The 23,703-nt window shown below is 37.5% G+C and overlaps 1 protein-coding gene across 1 annotated transcript in view; it reads left to right on the top strand.

Moving 5' to 3' along the window:
* LOC136246504 (uncharacterized) overlaps positions 1–23,703 on the top strand; it is a 152,258-nt gene that overhangs the window by 82,877 nt on the left and 45,678 nt on the right. Inside the window, exon 15 of the mRNA XM_066037984.1 lies at positions 7,791–7,976. Coding sequence (XP_065894056.1) covers positions 7,791–7,976 — 186 coding nt within the window. The remainder of the gene's footprint in view (positions 1–7,790; positions 7,977–23,703) is intronic.

The raw sequence follows: 23,703 nt of genomic DNA, 5'->3' as shown, positions 1-23,703 counted from the left end.
GGCATGCAAATTGATACACTTAACTATATTATGCTATTCTGTAAGCTGTAGCCCTGGCCATGGTTTGCAGCTACAGTATCCATTGGTGATGATCGTCATAGTTGAACATCATGTGACATCACAATTAGTAAACCTTAAACAAGGATAAAAACAAACCATCTTTCTGACTTACAAGCTACAATCAAATGGAAGTAGAGACCTGTGATATACTCAAATAAACATTGTGTCCTAAATGAGCATGAAGGACAGGGGTACTAATGTACGAACCAGCAAACTCCTAGCTGACATACTTATGCAGCGTGCTTCTTAGTAAGCCTGTGACAAATATATCAGTGAAATAAGAAGCACGATAGGCTAGTGTGCTATGTCAGCATAATGCTAGCATATTAGGTACATATTTCAATCTTAATTCCATCGATACTCCCTAATAGAACAGTCATTGAAAAATGCAAACTACAATGTAGCACTCAAATACATTGTGCTGAACAATACTCTCTAATAGAACAGTCAGTGTGCAGTGAAATGCTCTAATAGAGCATTCGCTGATTAAAATATTCTAAAATTATGGTAAGGAATGTTGTTAACCTAGGAAGGGACACTGCATGAAATGCATAATAGGTAAATATTTTGGGAAATTCCTGAAAGCATTTTGGGCAAAATTTTGAGCATATTTGGCTCAGACCTACTTCTTAGTAACAAATTAAGTTTGGTCCCACTGAGTTGTACCAAATGTACGCTTTGCACAGATATAGTATGTACATAAATACGGTTGGAACTCTTTCAAAATGATTTGATCTTCTCTCCATTTCCTGTTCCATCCGACCCTCATGGCATATATCATAAATTGTATGGAGCAGAATTTTCTTCTTTTCCACTGGCAGTCTATGTGCCTTGGGTGTACAGCACTTTCTGTAGTAGACTAAAGCACAGTTGAACTGAAATGTCAAGGCCAACTACTCGTGATTGAATGGTGGCCATTACGCTTCACTCTTATATATTTCAGTCCATTACACCTACAAATGAAGAGTTACAGTATGTACAAAATAAACGTGAATTTACTTGAGGTGTGAAAATGGCTTTCCAAGAGATTTTTCCTAAATATATCATGTGATGTCAATCATGAATTCAGGCCTTTGGTAAAATCATAATTCAAACAATGTGGTACATGGCATATTGCTGTCACAGGGTTATATGTGCTCTGCCATGAATCTGGTGTAGTATAACTAACATTGAGTTAGTTGCTTGTGATGGCTGGGCAAACGTTGATGGATGGGAAAGAAACTGCAATGGTAGGGAAATGCCTGCTCATGCCCACTCTGGCCATGGCTACACCTATGGTGTGTGTACGTGTGTGTGCGTGTGTATTAAATATGTGTGCACATAATTATGTGCGCATTTATCCATGTACATCGTGTGTGTGTGTGTGTGTGTGTGTGTGTGTGTGTGTGTGTGTGTGTGTGTGTGTGTGTGTGTGTGTGTGTGTGTGTGTGTGTGTGTGTGTGTGTGTGTGTGTGTGTGTGTGTGTGTGTGTGTGTGTGTGTGTGTGTGAATTTTTGTGACAATATGTGTACATAGTTTATATAATTAGTGGGTGTCAATGATTGTGTGGTAGCAATAGTCTGGCTAGTAGTTTTTTTGTATGATAACTGATGAGGTCCTGGGAACACATCTCAGTTTTTCTACTGGGTATTTTTCCATTAGTTAAGTCAACCCAGCAGTAGTAATGGAAAAGTGTTGACACTAAAGAAATGATTGGCAACCTCCTACATCCCACTTATTGGGTTGAAAGGAGGGGGATTTGTGCCATCATCTATGAACCTCCTGCTGAATGCTAATCTGTGAAGTACATGGTAATCAATTAAGCAAAGTGTAAGATTCTCTAGTAGCAATAAATAGTTTGAGTTTGGCCGCCTTTCCATTGTACATAGCATTGCCGTATACATGGAAGGTTACCGAACTCAAATTATTTATACAAGGTAAAGGCTACCATAAATGCTATACAATGGTGACATAACCAGCTGATACAGTAGGACCTTGAATCTTGATTATCCAAACTCTTTATTATCTTAACAGTGTAAGTGACTGTTCTATTTAAGTATTCTGTTATTAGGTGAACGTTCTATTAGAGTAACCGTATGTTCTATTAGAGCAGTTGAACGGAACTTACTATATAAATGAATGGGCTTGATTTATACAAACGAATTCACTTTTCTTAACACTTTTATAATTAAACTGGCACACAGATGCTTGGATAGTGGAGGTCCTACTATACTTACTATACATCAGTTAGATAGAAGTTGTCTTATACGTAAACAATTTACTTGGTTATGTGTGACCCAGTCACTTACTTCATTTATTCACACAACTTCTCTTATCTGAACACATTTTAATGATTAAACTGGCACACAAGTGTTTGATCCTACTGTACTTATTATACATCGCAGTTAGACAAAGCATACACAGGTTGTCTTATACGTAAATAATTTACTTGGTTATGTGTGACCCGGTCCTAGTAATAATAATAATAATAATAATAATATTAAAGCAGTCATGGGATCAGGCTTAACTGTTGCATCTGAATCAAAAAGAGATTTCATCCAGTGTAGGCAGACAGAGAGAATTTCGTGCTACCCTCAAAAGGCTCTTCATGGATATTTAAATTTGTGAGATCATGGGACAGCAATTATGATGAGGTGACGAGTTTGAATTGGCTTACCAAAGGAGACTTATCCATGGAAACTGAGGGTTTGCTTTTTGTTGCACAAGACCAGGCACTCCACACCAGAGCACTGCAGCATGTGACATGTGTATTTAAATTCTTCTACTACCTAATGCCTGTTGTGTAATTTCCAGGCATAGACTTTAGAGCACTTAATCTCAGGTTGTAGTCAGTTGGCTGGCACATAGTATAAGTTACGACATGATAATGTTGTGAAGTATATTCATTGGCTGTTATGTGGTAAGTACAGCATCCAGAGGGAGCCCAATTGTTGGAAGCACAACCCTGTTAGTATTGTGGAGAATGACTCTGTTAAGATCCTGTGGGACTTTAACATTTTTGTGGATCACATCACATCAGCAAGGTGACCAGATATTGTTGTCATTGACAAATGTGCTTCACTCATCACTCTGATTGATATATCTGTCCCTGCTGACAAACACATATCAGGTTCAGCTTTGGAGTAGGAAAAGCTTTCCAAGTATCAAAATTTAAGGATCGAGTTAGAAAGACTGTGAAGAAAGAAGACGGTGATGATTCCAGTAGTAATTGGAGCACGTGGCTCCATTACTAAAAGACTTAAGAACTTTTTGACAATTCTGGGTATTAAAACACTCAATGTCTACCTTTTATAAAAGACTGCTTTACTAGGAACAGCAACTACTATACGCAAGATTATTCAAATCTCAGGATGTGGGTAACACCTCGAGTTGGAGCAGAACTTTTTTTGCACCAGTTCATGTTGCTACATGTTTCTGTGATTCCATTTAATAATATAATAGGGATTTATGTGGGATTTGACATATAGAGGTTTGTCAGGGAACGTTCCTGAATCACATGAATTTGACGTCCTAATATTTTGAGTGGAGAAGTGAGTGGAACTGAAATTCAGTGAAGCAAATGAAGATGGTGAAAAGTTGTTGTGTTTTGAACTGCCACAATGTATAATTATTTGACCCGGTCTAACAAAATCAGTCTTATAGCCTGAAAGTAGCTACTTATGTCAGCTTAACATTGTGTATCTTCTTTTCTGAATAAGCTATAACAACTCTGTAAAATTCAGGAAAATTTCCAGGGATTTTGCATAAGAGGTAAAAATGTTACATGGTCATCACATTCAGCAAGAGAGTTATTAAACTTCAAACTTAAATATTATGGTCAAAATTTGATGGGCTATAAGACTGATTTTGTCAGACCGGGTCACATAATTATAAGAAAAACAGTGGCATTAGTTTTCATGGATTTCCTCGTAATCTCGATAGACGTGAAAAATGGATTGCAACAGTGAGGCACAAGAACTGGATGCCCAATCAGCGTACGTGGATTTGTAGCCGGCATTTTGTTACTGGAAAGGAAAGTAACAATCCCCCTGCTCCAAACTATGTACCTTTTATTTTCCCATACACTGAAAGTCCCATTAAGAGGAAACTGGAGGGAGACGTTGTAAGGTTTGAATAACGACAAGCTATCAAGTGAAGGAGGTTCCAAGTTTCCAAGCGAAGGAGATTAGAAGCTGCCGAGCAAAAAGGTTACAACCTGTTGAAGGCTATGATGAGACTTTGGATGAAACTGAGAACAATGGGGGAATAATTCATCTCAAGATCCAGCTAATGAATGTGAAGAGGTTGGCAGCCAACAGGCAGAAATGAGCCAGCTTCCAGAGCAGAAAATGAAGAATGCTCCCAGTGCACTGAGCCAAAGAGGCAATGTGATAAATATCAGCAGGAGTGTGTCAAGCTACAGAAGCTTTGTGATAAATATCAGCGGGAAAATGCAAAACTACGTAATGTAAGAAGGTTTTTGATGATTTTTGGCTGATTATGATACTAAAACAAAATATAACACAGATACCTTCATATAAGTTTCTCCAGGTTGTTTTTGGCTTGGTTATCATTGATTTACCAGCATCTTTTCATAACAGACCAAGCAGTGTTTTCCAACAGTTTCTCATGGTCTTGATAAAGCCATGTTTGAACCTTGGATATCAGGATTTAGGCTACCACTTTGGCGTATGCTATTCAACTGTGTCAAGATACTTTAACAAGTGGATGGATGTAGTGTATGACAGACTATCAGTGTTCATGAGGTGGCCTGAAAGAGATCAGCTAATCAAAACCATGCCAACGAACTTTCGGGAAAAAAATTTAATAAGTGTGCAGTCATCATAGACTGTTTTGATATCTACATTGAGTGTCGTACTTCATTAACAGCAAGAGCACAAATCTGGTCTAACTATAAATAATATAATACTGTGAAGGGATTGCTCCACAGGGATCAGTGTCATTTATTTCAAAAGGATGGGGAGAGTATCTGATGTTTATTTAACAGAACACAGTGGTCTCATGAAAACCTTTTAACTTGTGATGTCATCTTGGCCGATCGTGGTTTTACCATACAGGATAGTGGTGGCATGTATTGTGCTGAAGTGAAGATACCTACATTTACAAGAGGAAAAGAAACAATTAAGTAAACTGAATATCGACACTACCCAACAGTTAGCATATGTAAGGATACACATCAAACGTGTGATAGGTTTGGCAACAGATTCACAATGATTACATACAGCATATAGTTACAATTTTATCTATGGTGGAATTGTTTTCTTCCTTAACCCACAAAATCATGTTTATGGGCAATATTGACTGTAGGATTGTGTACTTTTGTCACATCAAATGTGTGATAAGTTTAGTGTGACAAAAGTATACAATCCTACAGTCCATAGATAAAATGTGACTGGGCCTGCGATAATAGGGCATGTGGGCACATGATTTTTGTCTACTTTTTCAAACTTTTATCAGTCATAACTTTTTGTTTTATTATGTTATGGTATTGCAATTTTCAGCACTTAGTAAGCATTTAGTTAGCTTTATGATGAAAGTACGAATACAAATATTTTGTTCCAGTACGGAGATACAACTTGTAGAGTGATGGTATGTAATTTGTTCCCACATGTCCTGTTTTCGCAGGCCCGGGCGCAAATTGTAAGTATATGCTGTACATTGTGTAATCATTGTGAATCTGTTGTACTACAGTACTCATTAATCATGTTAAACAGTTTCATATTAATTATCATAAAAATTTAATTATGTTTAAATCATACAACTACTTGGTTTGAAATGTCACATGGTTTGGTGACACTCTGGACAAAACCAGTCTCCATCAGGAACTTCTTCCATTGCCATGTGTAACATTGTCATGTTTACACATGACAAGTGAAACCACTGTATTGGACGGAAGTTATTTTTGCATCCAATCAAATAATCTAAGCTTTCATCTTGTCTACAGTAGTACCATACCAGAATTAGTAGTGTATGTGTCCCCAGAGCAAATGTTTTGAGATGGTTCATTGTCATCACCGTTTTGTGAGTCGGCACCATTTGAGTTTGTATTGACTAATTCCGTAGAATCAACTGAAGTTACAGGGATGTCAGTATAACTAGGGCATGTATTGCCTAAGGTTGGGTCCACTTTACTCTCATCGTTGATGCTGAGCTCAGGTTTTGTAACCCATTAAGCTATCACCTCAGACAAAAGACATTTTTACTGAATTCTCTCAAACTGTCCAGCTTAGCCTTGATAATTTTTGTCATAAAAGACACGTTGACACAATAGCTGATCCTTACTCCACACAACAAAGTTGCAGTATTTTGTTTGACACACCTCCATTTGTGTTTGCATTTGGTAATAATACATGTGATCCTTTGTCCAAACTACACCCTGTCACACAACGGATCACATCTCAGTACTGGAATAAACTATCTGCATTCTATAACTTGCATTATAAAGCCAATTAAATGAGTGATACATAGTAAAATTTCTTGGCAATAGCTTAATGGTATCAAACATTATGAGTCATGAAAGCTTGAAAAATTAGAAAAATTTTATGTGCCCACATTCCCTATTTTTGCCGTCTTGGTCACATTTATAATAGCAATGGCATGAGTAAAAATACATGGTCAATTAATTTAGTCAGAATGGGCTAGTGTTAAAGGGACAATGCGCTGTTTATATGCTGTATTATGTTTTGATGTATGGAAGCCACTCAACGCTTGTCCAAGACCAGCTGGTTGCATTGTGTATCTTGTCAAGTTCATGTTGCAGGTGGTAAAGTACAAGCATCACACGATTTTTTTGGGCCCCAAAATAGTCGGAGGTTGTAAACAGCACATTGTCCCTTTAACTGCATGGGTGCCTGGCTTTTAGAAGTAGCATAACATCAACTTGTTTTCATTCATTGCACTGTAAAATTGGGCTTGCACTACCATTATGGGAATCTTGCAGATCCAGTCACATGTAACCTTTAGAAGAATTATTAAATTTAATAACTAATTAGTTTCTAGATTATAGTCTAACAATAATGTGTATAAAATTGTAACTCTGTATACATTATAGCAATACAAAACGCTAAAATGATATTTCAGCTGGTTGTATGGCACCAGATTTTTTTATAATTAGCACTACATCAACTTTCTGTTTTTATGTGCCTATTAGCTACTGCTGTATGTGTTGCTTTGCCACTATGATACATTCAAAAGTGAATTTTTTTTTGCATTAAAACATGTATAAAGTTAAAAAAATATTACTCACCTGTATGTATGTTTTTGTTGCTACAACCACAAATAGAGGTAAATTGCAATATTAATTCATTAATAGAGCTTGGTGATATACTGATATTGTTAGCATTCTGTGATATTTTAGTCATACTAGTTTAAATACCACCAGCTTTTTAATTTTTTTTTAAAATACTGCCATACCGTCTGGGAATTATGGCCTCCCTGTGGTTTTGTTTCATCCCACATTTAGAGGGTAACCAGACATGTGACAATGTTTGTAGGCAGCTGTTTATGTAGCCAGCTAACCACACGATGTAAACAATTTTGTTTGTGGTAATTTGTACTTGAGGCTTGCTGAGCTACCATGGGTATTTGTTGCTTTGGTTGAGCTAAATGGTTGTTACTTTAATTTCACTGGCTTTTACACATTACTGTAATGGAAGGTGCATCATTTGCTATTTTCAGCACTACTATTAATTATTTGGGAACAGTTTTTACATTGTTTTCTCCTATTACAGAATTATTACAAGTACTCTATTCACCACCACCCACTACAACTACTATTAATATATCACTACCTGATTATGGCATCAGCTCACCATCTGGATCACTTCATCCTACAACACTACACCAGACGTCAAATGATTCATCAGTGATGCTTGTCCCAGTAATCAGTACTGCAATAGTATCACAACCCATCCAAAGTATGCCTACTCTAACACATTAATCCACCCAAAAACACCTTCACTGTAAAAAATAAGGCACATCCAAGAAACTACAAGTACCCGGAACCCAATGTGAAAAACAACTCAACTGAAGAGAAAAATAACTGGTAACTAAAAGAGCTGATATCTGGAGTGGCCAAGAATACAACTACTAAGGTTTTAATCCATGCAAGAACACCTTAGCTGTAAAGTAGGTGCATATACAATTACACATGAAAGTAAAACTAACTGGCAACTGAAACAGCTGATATCTGAAGCAGCCAAAATGAATGTTCATCGGATTTGCAAAAAGGTACCTTTTTCACACACAAAATTTGACCCATTTTTTGATCTTTGAAGCTTCATAACTTTTTAGTAATTACATACACTTGTCTGAAACTTTCCATGAGAACAGCTAAAGTATCTGGCTACATTTTGAAACTAAGAGCAAGCTGACCAGCATATGTAGTCAAGCGTTACATCATTATATTTGCTTGCCTGTAAAATGTGTGGAAAAGGTACCTTTTCGCAAATCCTGTCACATATACAATTAATTCAAAATTTTAACATTGAACTTTTATCATTCAGCTGTGCTCTATGTTCACTCTTGCTGCACCCTTAAGTAATTTCTTTTAATTCTATAATTGGCTGATAATTTGGCTGCCTTTTTATAGTCAGTACAGTATATAGAACAAAAAAGTGGCCAAATTACCAGCTAATTATAGAATTAAAGAAATTACTTAAGGATGCAGCAAGAGTGAATATAGAACACAGCTGAATGATAAAAGTTCATGTTAAAATTTGAATTAGTTGTATATGAGCATTCATTCTTGGCTGCTTCAGATATCAGCTGTTTCAGTTACCAGTTAGTTTTACTTTGATGTATAATTGCATATGCACCTGCTTTACAGCCAGGTGTTGTTGCATGAATTAAAACTTAAGTAATTATAGTTAGTTGTATTCTTGGCTAATCTAGATATCAGCTCTTTCAGTTACCAGTTATTTTTCTCTTCAGTTGAGCTGTTTTTCACATTGGGTTTTGGGTACTTGCAGTTTCTTGGACACACATTTTTACAGTACTACCGTTAGTCTTGATCACACTATAATTATGTGCAAGCTGATTATTTTACATAACAGTCCAGTTATAACTTGACATACATGTGATGGTACTATAAGAGTTGTTGCATGGGTATAGCAAATATCACATTGAGTGCACCTAAAGCCATGCATAGGCACCATTAAAGCCTTACTCAGAGAATACCATAGCCATGTGTAGCCCATTCGTCGATGCTTTTGTCCCAGTGTGATTATTAAGTTTGTGGGACATCATTGTAGTGAAGGACATTGCTGGCTACTTAGCTAAGTAGACTAGTAGTGTTGTGTTTAAAATTAATGCATTTGTATTTCAATGCAAGACAGCTTGAAACTGGCACTTGTCATAAAGGACTGGAAGTTGCTGTATAATAAGTATACAGTATATTTACAAGTCAACATTTATATCTATTTCATAAAACAGTACTGGGTTTGCAACACAACACGTATGGGTGCTTGCCTTCTTTTAAAACTTGTATGATGCATATCATGATTGCATCATGCTATGGTGATACAAATTCCAGCTGTATTTGGATAATCAGGACAGTAATACAAGTTTTAGAATACAATCAGTACACCCCAGCACTGAGATATTACCTGTAGTGTGCCACTTTATGCCCAAATGTGCTGTTTTCACAAGCTGGGTCACAAATGTGACTATCTCATCATAAAAATTCTGCCTGCTATGCACAAGCATGCATTATTGAGAAAACAAAAACCTAAAAGAATTTGGAAATTATTTGTATGTTTAGAAAATTTAATGCAGGTAAACGTTTTTTGAAGTAGTACTGCATATTGCATTACCGCATTAAGTAATTACTGTACCCCACAAATGCAACATCATCGTGCAAGAGTGCAAGAGATTAAAAAAACTCGTTAATTAAAGGGCATGGCACCCATTTTACTTGTGAGTACCGTAAGTTCTCTAAAAATTCGGCCCCTCTATTTATTCGGCACCCATATTCAACAGTGAAATAATTTTCTCCAATAAAAAATTCGGCACGTTTCCTATTTTTTGCGATGGATGCTGATAGTGACAAGAACGTCAGAGTTGTCTAGTCTTAATATCGACAATGCAAATTATACTGTGACGAGTGGTCGATCAACTAAATTTAGTGGTGATTACCATCTAATTATAGGCCGAAATTCGGCGAGACAAAAATTATTGATTTAAAAATATGCCGAATTTTTAGAGAAATTACGGTATTTATCTCAAACAAAACAAGATGAATAATTATAAGAGAAATGCGTGCCACACCCTTTAACTTAAGCATCTTGAATGTATATAATTTTGTGTTTTTGTGTGCATGCATTTGTTTTTGTAGTTTGTGTTTTGTGTGTTGTATTTGTTTTCAAAAAGGTTGGAAATTTGTACACACAATGCACACATTTCTTCGTTTACAGTGTAGGCCCCTTTTACAAAAAGGGTGTGTTACTCCAAATGTTTGGGTTTCTAGGCAACATTTGCTAAGGGATTTTGTCTGTTAATATCACCATCACTGATATAGTTACAGTGAAACCTGTTTATTTCAGTAACCCTAGGACCAAAATTTCCTGACTTTGTTAAGAAAGTGGCTACATTATGCAGGTACAAAAGCAAATGCACAGGTAATTTTTTTAGCCATTGTTTGGAAAAGCAAGACTCAAACTGTACTTGCTTACTCATGGAGAGTTCAAAATTCTTTGTTTCACTTTGTAGTCCTAATGATATTCATGTTACTTGAGTTCAATACAGTAGACATAAACAAGATCATTAACACTTCATACTTAATAATTATATGCACAGGTGGCTACAAGGTTGAAACTATACCTTGGTTGATTTACCAATCCATGGCGAACATTTTCATCCAACAATGTAGACTAGTGTAAATGGAAGTAATTATAAGCATCTTTAATGTAGTTGACAATCTTACTTGTTTGCTCTTCGTACTGTCTATATAATGCTGTGATTCCTAAAGTAGTCAACATAATCAACTGAAACTTTGGCGACTCATTCTTTGGACACTACAGAGAGAATTAAACAAAAATTCAAAAGCTGTGTGGACTGGACGGATTTTTACTGAGATGGTCACATATTGTGTTAGTATTACATTAACCATGCATAACACTTATTGCGAACAAAGCTTGCTCATGTTAAGTATCAAAGTTCAAGTACAACAATTGGAATACTTACCAGCTACGCACCTTCATTGATTCAGGAAGTTTTCTCAAAGGCATGACTGTCACAGTATGCTTTACCAGACTAAAAGCAATATTGAATATAATGTTATCTTTCAGTATGGCATTCACTGTTCTAGGTGAGGAGGATTTGCTGCTTTCCAGAAACTATAGTCATGTTTTGAAATCAAAAAAGTCCCAAAGCCTTGCTTGAAGCATGTTAAGCCCATATATATACATCATGTTTTAGTTATCAAAACACTTGAATAAGTTGTCAGTTGGCTTTTGCTTAATGTACAGTAAAATATACTGTAATTGTAATCATCTCAGCTAAAAACCTGACAAGTTTGCACAAGCATGTGTATTGAGAAAAAAGATTGTAAAATTACACATGATACAAAGAAGAAATAGTATGCAAGGTTTTGTCGGTCCATTACTCAACGAAGAAAGACTTAAATCATTAAAAATATACAATATCTTTATACATCTCATGGAGAGTTCAAAAATCTTTGTATCATATCTGTAGCTCCAATGGTATGCATGTCAAATGCATTTGTTTACAATGCAGTAAACCTAAACAAGACTGTCATCATTTCTTCAACCAAACCACCTTCATACCCATATGCGTAAGTGACTATTGGGCTAACACTGTACCTAGGCTGATTTGCTAATCCATATATATATATATATATATATATATATATTATAATAATAAAATTAATAGTAAATGTTAATTTTTAAGCCAGGTTACAATTTTGTAGGCTAATGCAAATAGAAGTGATGCCTGTGAATGTAAGTGCCTGCATGTTGTTTATTTTCAGTACAGTCACTGTACAACTGTACAAGTTGAGTAAGGTACAGTATACTAAATCTAATACAAAACAGCCAAACTGTAAAAGAAGTGTGCGGCCCTCAAAAAGGCTATGGTGAAAAAAGATATGAAATTCAAGGTGGCAGCCAAGAAATGGCTGTGATGGTAGGTTAATGGTAAAAATTTTAATAACAACAATTGAGGTAATTTTGGTGCCGCTTGGTCAATTGGCACAAAATTCACCTGAATTGTCGTTATTAAAATTTTTACCATTAACCTACCATCACAGCCATTTCTTGGCCGCCACCTTGGATTTCACATCTTTTTTCACCATAGCCTTTTTGAGGACCGCACACTTTTTTTACAGCTTGGCTGTTTTGGATTAGATTTCACTTCTTTTTGTATTTGTATACCCCAAAGCCGGCCTATGGCCTGCTTTGGGACTTTTTAAACCTATCTTTTTTTTCTTTACCACAGGAAGAAGAAAAGATGAAGCAGATGTACCTTAAATATTTCTGATTTTATCAGTAAATGTACAAATTATATCAAGACACACGGTAGTGTGTCGTGCGGCCCAAGAAGCCGGCGCGCCACACCGTGAGTATATTGACAGGAAGAACGAAAACGTCATTTTCACACCTTTGTATCTCGGTGATCACTTATCTGATTGGAACCAAATTTGCTACACAGTTGCCCGCCAGCCAAGGGAGTCAACATTCCAAATTTGAAGGAAATCGCTCCAGCCATTTCCGAGATACAAGCTGCCAAAGTTTCGTTTTTTTTTTCGTTTTTTTTTTCTTCTTCGTCTTTTCGCACACTTGCAAAAATTGCTATAACAAGCAAACGCGTACTCCGATCGCCTTGAAATTTGGCACACAGAAAGGGAGTCCAACGGCGAATCCTAGCATCAAATTTGGTACAATCCGATGAATGGTGCAGGAGTTATGACCGATTATTCGCGTAAAACAAGATCGATTTGTTGTCACGCCTACAGGGTAAACCGCTTCATGGAATGAGTTGAAAATTGCTATGTAGATGGAGTAACGATCGTAAGAGTGCCTTTTGGTGGTTTGAAAGGAATCGAGATAAAGACCACGGAGATATGACACAAAACCCAACCTGTGTCACAATTACGCGATCGATTTTTATGAATAAAAAAGTATTAGTTTTCACGTCTACTAGGCAAACCGCTTAGAGCAATGAGCTGAAAATCGGTGTATAGCTGGAATAATCTTCATAGAAAGTCCTTGCAGTAGTACAGAAGAATCGGATTACAAACCACTGAGTTATGATTCGAAAGCCAACTCCGTGTAGCAAATGCGAGATCGAGATACTCTAATAGAACAGTCACCCTAATAGAGCATTCGGCTAATTTATTTACTCCATTATAGAATTTTATTACATCGCAAGTTATTCTGTAGGGAGTTCAGCTGCAAACAGTTAATCTTATAGACAGTTCAGCAAGAAGACAATTACCATGTGGAGAGTTAAGCAAATATACCACTATAGAGATTCAGAACATTACAAGTCACACTGAAGAAAGTTCAGCTATAAACAAGTCATGCACTGTGTAGAGAATTCAGCTACAATTAAGTCACTCTCTAGAGAATTCAGTTACACAGAATTCAGCTACACACAAGTCACTGTGGAGAGGGTTCAGCTACAAACAAATTACCCTTTAGAGTGATCAGCTACAAACAAAACACTTTGCAGGGTGTTCAACTGCAACAAATCAATTACCTTTAGAGCGGTCAGCAATGAACAAATCAACACAAATCTACCTGTAGAGAGATCAGCTAGAAACAAATCACCCTGAAGAGAGTTCAGCTACAAAAAATCACCCTGTAGAGACATCAGCTAGAAACTAGACACAATGTAAGGAGTTCAGCTACAAGCAATCACCCTGTAGAGAGTTCAGCTAAAACAAATCAACCTGCAGAGAGATCAGCTACAAACAAATCACCTTATAGAGAGTTCAGCTACAAACAGATTACCTGTAGAGAGATCGGCTACAAACAAATCAACCTGCAGAGAGATCAGCTATATACACACAAATCAACTTGTAGAGAGATCAGCTACAAACAAATCACCCTGTAGAGAGATCAGCTAGAAACTACACACAATGTAAGGAGTTCAGCTACAAACAAATCACCCTGTGGAGAGATCAGCTACAAACTAGACTCAAAGTAAGGAGTTCAGCTACAAGCAAATTACCCTGTAGAGAGTTCATCTACAAACAAATCAACCTGTAGAGCAATCAGCTAGAAACAAATCACCCTGAAGAGAGGTCAGCTACAAAAAATCACCCTGTAGAGAGATCAGCTACAAACAAATTGCCCTGTAGAGAGATCGGCTACAAACAAATCAACCTGCAGAGAGATCAGCTACACACAAATCAACTTGTAGAGAGTTCAGCTACAAACAAATTACCCTGTAGAGAGATCGGCTACAAACAAATCAGCATGTAGAGAGTTCAGCTAAAACAAATCAACCTGCAGAGAGATCAACTACAAACAAATCAACTTATAGAGAGTTCAGCTACAAACAAATTACCCTATAGAGAGATCGGCTACAAACAAATCAACCTGCAGAGAGATCAGCTACACACAAATCAACTTGTAGAGAGATCAATTACAAACAAATCACCCTGTAGAGAGATCAGCTAGAAACTACACACAATGTAAGGAGTTCAGCTACAAATAAATCACCTTATAGAGAGTTCAGCTACAAACAAATCACTCTGTAGAGAGATCAGCTAGAAACTGGACACAATGTAAGGAGTTCAGCTACAAGCAAATCACCCTTTAGTGAGTTCAGCTACAAACAAATCAACCTGCAGTGAGATCACCTACAAAAAAGCACCTTGTACAGAGTTCAGCTACAAACAAATTACCCTGTAGAGAGATCGGCTACAAACAAATCAACTTGTAGAGAGATCAGCTACAAACAAATCACCCTGTAGAGAGATCAGCTAGAAACTAGTCACAATGTAAGGAGTTCAGCTACAAGTAAATCACCCTGTAGAGAGTTCAGCTAAAACAAATCAACCTGCAGAGAGATCAGCTACACACAAATCAACTTGTAGAGAGATCAGCTACAAACAAATCACCCTGTAGAGAGATCAGCTAGAAACTAGATACAATGCAAGGAGTTCAGCTACAAGCAAAATCACCCTTTAGTGAGTTCAGCTACAAACAAATCAACCTGCAGTGAGATCACCCACAAAAATGCACTTGTACAGAGTTCAGTTACAAACAAATCACCCTGTAGAGAGATCAGGTAGAAGAATTCACCTTGTAGTGAGTTCATTTACAAAGAAACCATCATATAGAGAGTTCAGCTACAAAGAAATTACCCCGTAGAGAGTTCAGCTAGAAGAAGTCACCTTGTAAAGAGTTTAGCTACAAAGAAACCATCATGTACAGAGTTCAGCTACAAAGAAACCACCTGTACAGAATTCAACTACAAACAAATCACCCTGTATAGAGATCAGCTAGAAGAAGTTACCTTGTAGATAGTTCAGCTACAACAATTCACCCTGTAGAAAGATCAGCTAGAAGAAGTCACCTTGTAGAGTGTTCAGTTACAAAGAAACCATCATGTAGAGAGTTCAGCTGCAAACAAATCACTCTGTAGAGAGTTCAGCTACAAAGAAACCGCCATGTAGAGAGTTCAGCCTCATACAAACCACCTTGTAGAGAATTCAACTACAACAAATCACCCTGTAGAGAAGAAGTTACCTTGTAGAGAGTTCAGCTACAAAGAAACCACCATGTAGAGAGTTTAGCTGCAAACAATTCACCTGTAGAGAGTTCAGCTAGAAACAAATCACCCCGTAGAGAGATCAACTGGACGAAGTCACCTTGTAGAGAGTTCAGCTACAAAGAAACCATCATGTAGAGAGTTCAGCTGCAAACAAATCACCCTGTAGAGAGTTCAGCTACAAAAAAATCACCCTGTAGAGAGTTCAGCTAGACGAAGTCACCTTATAGAGAGTTCAGCTACAAAGAAACCATCATGTAGAGAGTTCGGCTATAAAGACACCACCATGTAGAGAGTTTAGCTGCAAACAAATCACCTGTTACAGAGAGTTCAGCTACAAAGAAACCATCCTGTATATAGTTCAGCTAAATTTCAAGTCACCCAGTAGAGAGATCAGCTGCAAAAAAAATCCTGTGGGGAATAATGAGCATGTAATAAATATATGTATATAATTTGTATAATTACTAATAAAATCAAAAATAATTGAAGTACTAAAATTCTTCTTTAAGTTCTTTTCTTCTTCCTGTGGTAAAGAAAAAAAACACATGGGTTAAAAAAGCCCCAAAGCCAGCCATGGCCAGCTTTGCAGTATACAAATACAAAAAGAAGTGATATCTAATCAAAAACAGCCAATCTGTAAAAAAAGGTGCGGCCCCCATAAAGGCCATGGTGAAAAAAGATGTGAAATCCAAGGTGGCGGCCAAGAAATGGCTGTGATGGTAGGTTAATGGTTACATTTTAATAACGGCAATTCAGATGAATTTTGTGCCGCTTGGTCTTGGCACCAAATTCACCTGAATTGTTGTTATTAAAATGTAACCATTAACCTACCATCACAGCCATTTCTTGGCCGCCACCTTGGATTTCACATCTTTTTTCACCATGGCCTTTATTGGGGCCGCACCTTTTTTTACAGCTTGGCTGTTTTTGATTAGATATATATAATACATATATTTATTACAGAACTGTCCATGGTGGTTTCTTTGTAACTGAACACTCTTCAAGGTAACTTCTTCTAGCTGTTCTCTCTACAGGGTGATTTATTTGTAGCTGGATTCTGTACAGGTGATTTTTTTGCTGCTGAGCTCTTTACAGAATGGTTTCTTTGTAGCTGAACTCTCTACAAGGTAACTTCTTCTAACTGATCTCTCTACAGGGAGATTTGTTTGTAGCTGAACTCTCTACAGGTGATTTGTTTGCAGCTGAACTATCTAGATGATGGTTTCTTTGTAGCTGAACTCTCTACAAGTTAATTTCTTCTAGCTGAACTCTCTACATGGTGGTTTCTTTGTAGCTGAACTCTCTACAAGATAACTTCTTCCAACTGATCTTTCTACAGGGAAATTTGTTTGTGGCAGAATTTTCTACAGGGTGATTTCTTTGCAGCTGAACTCTCTACATGGTGGTTTCTTCTAGCTGATCTCTCTACAGGGTGATTTGTTTGTAGCTGAATTCTATACAGGTGATTTGTTTGCAGCTGAGCTCTTTACAAATGGTTTCTTTGTAGCTGAACTCTCTACAAGGTAACTTCTTCTAACTGAACTCTCTACAGGGAGATTTGTTTGCAGCTGAACTCTCTTCATGATGATTTCTTTGTAGCTGAAATCTCTACAAGGTAACTTCTTCTAGCTGAACTCCCTACATGGCGGTTTCTTTGTAGCTGAACTCTCTACAAGATGACTTCTTCTAGCTGATCTTTCTACAGGGTGATTTGTTTGTAGCTGATTTTTCTACAGGGTGATTTGTTTGCAGCTAAACTCTCTATATAGTGGTTTCTTTGTAACTGAACTCTCTACAAGGTGACTTCTTCTAGCTGATCTCTCTACAGAGTGATTTCTTTGTAGCTGAACTCTCTTCATGATGGTTTCTTTGTAACTAAACTCTCTACAAGATTACTTCTTCCAACTGATCTTTCTACAGGGTAATTTGTTTGTGGCAGAATTTTCTACAGGGTGATTTCTTTGCAGCTGAACTCTCTACATGGTGGTTTCTTCTAGCTGATCTCTCTACAGGGTGATTTGTTTGTAGCTGAATTCTATACAGGTGATTTGTTTGCAGCTGAGCTCTTTACAGAATGGTTTCTTTGTAGCTGAATTCTCTACAAGGTAACTTCTTCTAACTGAACTCTCTACAGGGAGATTTGTTTGCAGCTAAACTCTCTTCATGATGGTTTCTTTGTAGCTGAACTCTCTACAATGTAACTTCTTCTACCTGAACTCCCTACATGGTGGTTTCTTTGTAGCTGAACTCCCTACAGATGATTTGTTTGCAGCTGAACTCTCCACATGATGGTTTCTTTAAATTTGTAGCTGAACTCTCTACAAGGTAACTTCTTTCTAGCTGATCTCTCTACAGGGTGATTTGTTTGTAGCTGAATTCTATACAGGTGATTTGTTTGCAGCTGAGCTCTTTACAGAATGTTTTCTTTGTAGCTGAACTCTCTACAAGGTAACTTCTTCTAATTAAACTCTCTACAGGGAGATTTGTTTGCAGCTGAACTCTCTTCATGATGGTTTCTTTGTAGCTGAACTCTCTACAAGGTAACTTCTTCTAACTAAACTCTCTACAGGGAGATTTGTTTGCAGCTGAACTCTCTTCATGATGGTTTCTTTGTAGCTGAACTCTCTACAAGGTAACTTCTTCTAGCTGAACTCCCTACATGGTGGTTTCTTTGTAGCTGAACTCTCTACAAGGTGACTTCTTCTAGCTGATCTTTCTACAGGGTATTTGTTTGTAGCTGAATTCTGTACAGGTGATTTGTTTGCAGCTGTGCTCTTTACAGAATGGTTTCTTTGTAGCTGAACTCTCTACAAAGTAACTTCTTCTAGCTGATCTCTCTACAAGGTGATTTGTTTGTAGCTGAACTTTCTGCATGGTGGTTTCTTTGTAACTGAACTCTCTACAAGGTAACTTCTTCTAGCTGATCTTTCTATAGGGTGATTTGTTTGTGGCTGAACTCTCTACAGGTGATTTGTTTGCAGCTGAACTCTCTTCATGATGATTTCTTTGTAGCTGAAATCTCTACAAGGTAACTTCTTCTAGCTGAACTCCCTACATGGCGGTTTCTTTGTAGCTGAACTCTCTACAAGATGACTTCTTCTAGCTGATCTTTCTACAGGGTGATTTGTTTGTAGCTGATTTTTCTACAGGGTGATTTGTTTGCAGTTAAACTCTCTATATAGTGGTTTCTTTGTAACTGAACTCTCTACAAGGTGACTTCTTCTAGCTGATCTCTCTACAGAGTGATTTCTTTGTAGCTGAACTCTCTTCATGATGGTTTCTTTGTAACTGAACTCTCTACAAGATTACTTCTTCCAACTGATCTTTCTACAGGGTAATTTGTTTGTGGCAGAATTTTCTACAGGGTGATTTCTTTGCAGCTGAACTCTCTACATGGTGGTTTCTTCTAGCTGATCTCTCTACAGGGTGATTTGTTTGTAGCTGAATTCTGTACAGGTGATTTGTTTGCAGCTGAGCTCTTTACAGAATGGTTTCTTTGTAACTGAACTCTCTACAAAGTAACTTCTTCTAGCTGATCTCTCTACAGGGTGATTTGTTTGTAGCTGAACTTTCTGCATGGTGGTTTCTTTGTAACTGAACTCTCTACAAGGTAACTTCTTCTAGCTGATCTTTCTACAGGGTGATTTGTTTGTGGCTGAACTCTCTACAGGTGATTTGTTTGCAGCTGAACTCTCCACATGATGGTTTCTTTGTAGCTGAACTCTCTACAAAGTAACTTCTTCTAGCTGATCTCTCTACAGGGTGATTTGTGTGTAGCTGAATTCTGTACAGGTGATTGGTTTGCAGCTGAGCTCTTTACAGAATGGTTTCTATGCAGCTGAACTCTTTACAAGGTAATTTCTTCTTGCTGATGTCTCTACAGGGTCACTAGTTTGTAAATGAATTCTCTACATGGTGGTTTCTTTGTAACTGAACTCTCTACAAGGAAACCTCTCCTAGCTGATCTCTCTACAGGGAGATTTCTTTGTAGCTGAACTTTCTACAGGTGATTCGTTTGCAGCTGAACTCTCTACATGATGGTTTCTTTGTAGTTGAACTCTCTGCAAGGTAACTTCTTCTAGCTGATCTCTCTACAGGGCGATTTGTTTGTAGCTGAACTATCAACAAGGTAACTTCTTCTAGCTGATCTCTCTACAGGGTGATTTGTTTGTAGCTGAATTCTATACAGGTGATTGGTTTGCAGCTGAGCTCTTTATAGAATGGTTTCTATGTAGCTGAACTCATTACAAGGTAACTTCATCTAGCTGATGTCTCTACAGGGTCACTAGTTTGTAAACGAATTCTCTACATGGTGGTTTCTTTGTAACTGAACTCTCTACGAGGTAACTTCTTCTAGCTAATCTTTCTATGACTTATTTGTAGTGGAATTCTGTACAGGTGATTTTTTTGCTGCTGAGCTCTTTACAGAATGGTTTCTTTGTAGCTGAACTCTTTACAAGGTAACTTCTTCTAGCTGATGTCTCTACAGGGTCACTAGTTTGTAAACGAATTCGCTACATGCTGGTTTCTTTGTAACTGAACTCTCTACAAGGAAACTTCTCCTAGCTGATCTCTCTACAGGGAGATTTCTTTGTAGCTGAACTCTCTACAGGTGATTCTTTTGCAGCTGAACTGTCTACATGATGGTTTCTTTGTAGCTGAACTCTCTACAAGTTAACTTCTTCTAGCTGATCTCTCTACAGGGTGATTCGTTTGTAGCTGAACTCTCTACATTGTGGTTTCTTTGTAGCTGAACTCTACAAGATGATTTCTTCTAGCTGAATTATCTCTTTCTATAGTTGCATGAATTCCCTACAAGGTAACTTCTTCTAGCTGATCTCTCTACAGGGTGAATTGTTTGTGGCTGATCTCTCTACAGGGTGACTTGTTTGTAGCTGATCTCTATACAGGTTACTTGTTTCTAGCTGATCTCTTGAATTCTCTTCGGGTGACTGCTCTATTAGGATGACTGCTCTATTAGGATGACTGCTCTATTAGAGTATCTCGATCTCACACTTGCTACACCAAGTTGGATTTCGTGTTATAACTCCGTGGCTCTAAGTCTGATTCTTCTACACCATTGAAGAGCCTTTCTAAGATGATAACTCCATCTGTACAGCGATTTTCAAAGCATTACCCCAAGCGGTTTACCTGGTAGGCGTGGCAAGCAGTAGATTTTTATTAGCTAATCTCGATTGCGTAATTGTTACACACTGTTGGTTTTTTCGTTGTATCTTCCTGTTTTTTAGCTCGATTTCTTTCAAACCACAAAAGGTTTGAGGTTCAATAGTTAACCTATTTACCCACCGAGTTTCAGCTTCTTCCCATACGTGGTTTACCCTGTAGGCGTGACAACATATTGGTGTTATTTTTCGTGAATAATCGCTCATAACTCTTTTCCTTTTTATCGTATTCCAACCAACGTTGGTACAGAGATGCGCCTTTATACCCCCCTTCTGTGTGCCAAATTTCAAGGCGATCGGATATGGCGGTCGCGTTTTATAGCAGTTTTTGTAAGTGTGCGAAAAGAGGAAGAAAAATAAGAAGAAGAAGAAAACGAAGAAACTAAGCCAAATTTTGAAGTCGCATATCTCGGGAACGCTTGAAGCGATTTCGCTCAAATTTGGAATGTGGAGTGCTGAAGGTGGAGGGAGTGTCCACAGCAAAAATCGTCTTGTTTCATCAAGGCAGCACAGAGCTACGGAGGTGCGAAAATTGCGTTTTCTTTCTTCCTGTCAATATACTCACGGGTGTTACGCGCCGGATTCTTGGGCCGCACGACACACTACCGTGTGTCTTGATCATTTGAGATATAGTGCTATGTCAAAATCATTGCCTTTGGACATATTTTTAAACTCTAAAACTAAATTATAACCCATTTATAGCAAGGCGGAAAACCATACAAGTGCATTGAAAATCTTTGTTTTTTTGCTTAATTCGATAGCATGAATGTGTCTCAAATTTACTGGTATAATCAGAAAATCTTTCAAAACGTGGTATTTAAACACTTCTAATTGAGTTGATATTTCAGTGTTAAGAGTACAGGCACAATCCAATCATAGAAACAATAATAGTAATATATTGCACATTTACAGCTTCAGATACCATGATCCTCCCTGTTTCTTAATATGGTAAGCTAATGACCTGGATGGATACCTCCCTTGAACAACTTTTGGATATGACCATTGCTTGCTCGTCTCTGCAGATGCATAGTTTCAGCATAGTAGTATTGATCCAGCTAAGAGCACTTTTGTGACTTCCCAGATAAGTTTTTATTGTTTTACTTTTTGGGTTTTTGAGAGTGACATGATTCATAATTTTAATGGCACTGTATCTAATATGAAATAGTATGAATTAAGCAAATGCTGTGCCAAGTTTGGTGCTTTTACAGTATCAAAATGAGAATGATATTTTCACTTAGCTGCTCTACCTAGCGTTATAATTCCAATATTATATATATGTACCACTTTCACACCTCAGATCAAAGAAAACCTAGTGCATATATATCACTTATTGCAATGACTCAAAATGTTAACGAGATATACGCACTGCTACCAGTGTGTATATCTTGTTACACACTGCCTTAACGAGATAATATGCACTGCTACCAGTGTGTGTAACTCATTAAGGCAGTGCATATATCAAGGCACACGGTAGTGTGTCGTGCGGCCCAAGAAGCCGGCGCGCAACCCCGTGAGTATATTGACAGGAAGAAAGAAAACGCAATTTTCGCACCTCTGTAGCTCTGTGCTGCCTTGATGAAACAAGACAAATTTTGCTGTGTACATTCCCTCCAACTTCAGTACTCCATATTCCAAATTTGAGCGAAATCGCTTCAGGAATTCCTGAGATATGCGACTTCAAAAATTGGCTTAGTTTCTTCGGGTTTTTTCTTCTTATTTTTCTTCCTCTTTTCGCACACTTACAAAAACTGCTATAAAACACGAACGCGTTATCCGATTGCCTTGAAATTTGGCACACAGAAGGGGGGTATAAAGGCGCATCACGGTACCAACTTTGGCTGGAATACCATAAATAGGCAAATAGTTATGAGCGATTATGCACGAAAAATAACACCAATATGTTGTCACGCTTACAGGGTAAACCGCGTGTGGGAAGAAGCTGAAAATCGGTGGGTGAATAGGTTAACTATTGAACCTCAAACCTTTTGTGGTTTGAAAGAAATCGAGCTAAAAACCAGGAAGATACTGCGAAACAATCAACAGTGTGTAACAATTACGCAATCGAGATTAGCTAATTTTTAATTTTTTTATTTTATTATTATTATTATTATTATGCTTGCCACGCCTACCTGATAAACCACTTGGGGTAATGCTTTGAAAATCGCTGTACAGATGGAGTTATCATCTTAGAAAGGATCTTCAATGGTGTAGAAGAATCAGACTTAAAGCCACGGAGTTATAACACGAAATCCAACTTGGTGCAGCAAGTGCGAGATCGAGATACTCTAATAGAGCAGTCATCCTAATAGAGCAGTCACTCTGAACTGAATTCAAGAGATCAGTTAGAAATAAGTAACCTGTATAGAGATCAGCTACAAACAAATCACCCTGTAGAGAGTTCAGCTACAAACAATTCACCCTGTTCAGACATCAGTTAGAAGAAGTTTTCTTGTAGAGAGTTCAGTTACAAACAAATCACCCTGTTGAAAGATCAGCTAGAAGAAGTTACCTTGTAGAGAGTTCAGCTACAAAGAAACCATCATGTAGAGAATTCAGCCGCAAACAAATCATGTATAGAGAGTTCAGCTACAAACAAATCTCCCTGTAGAGAGATCAGCTAGAAGAAGTTTCCTTGTAGAGAGTTCTGCTACAAACAATTCACCCTGTAGAAAGATCAGCTAGAAGAAATCACCTTGTAGAGAGTTCAGCTTCAAAGAAACAA

Source organism: Dysidea avara, chromosome 2 (assembly GCF_963678975.1).
Source record: "Dysidea avara chromosome 2, odDysAvar1.4, whole genome shotgun sequence".
Lineage (NCBI taxonomy): Eukaryota > Metazoa > Porifera > Demospongiae > Dictyoceratida > Dysideidae > Dysidea > Dysidea avara.
This window is presented reverse-complemented; position numbering and strand designations above follow the sequence as displayed.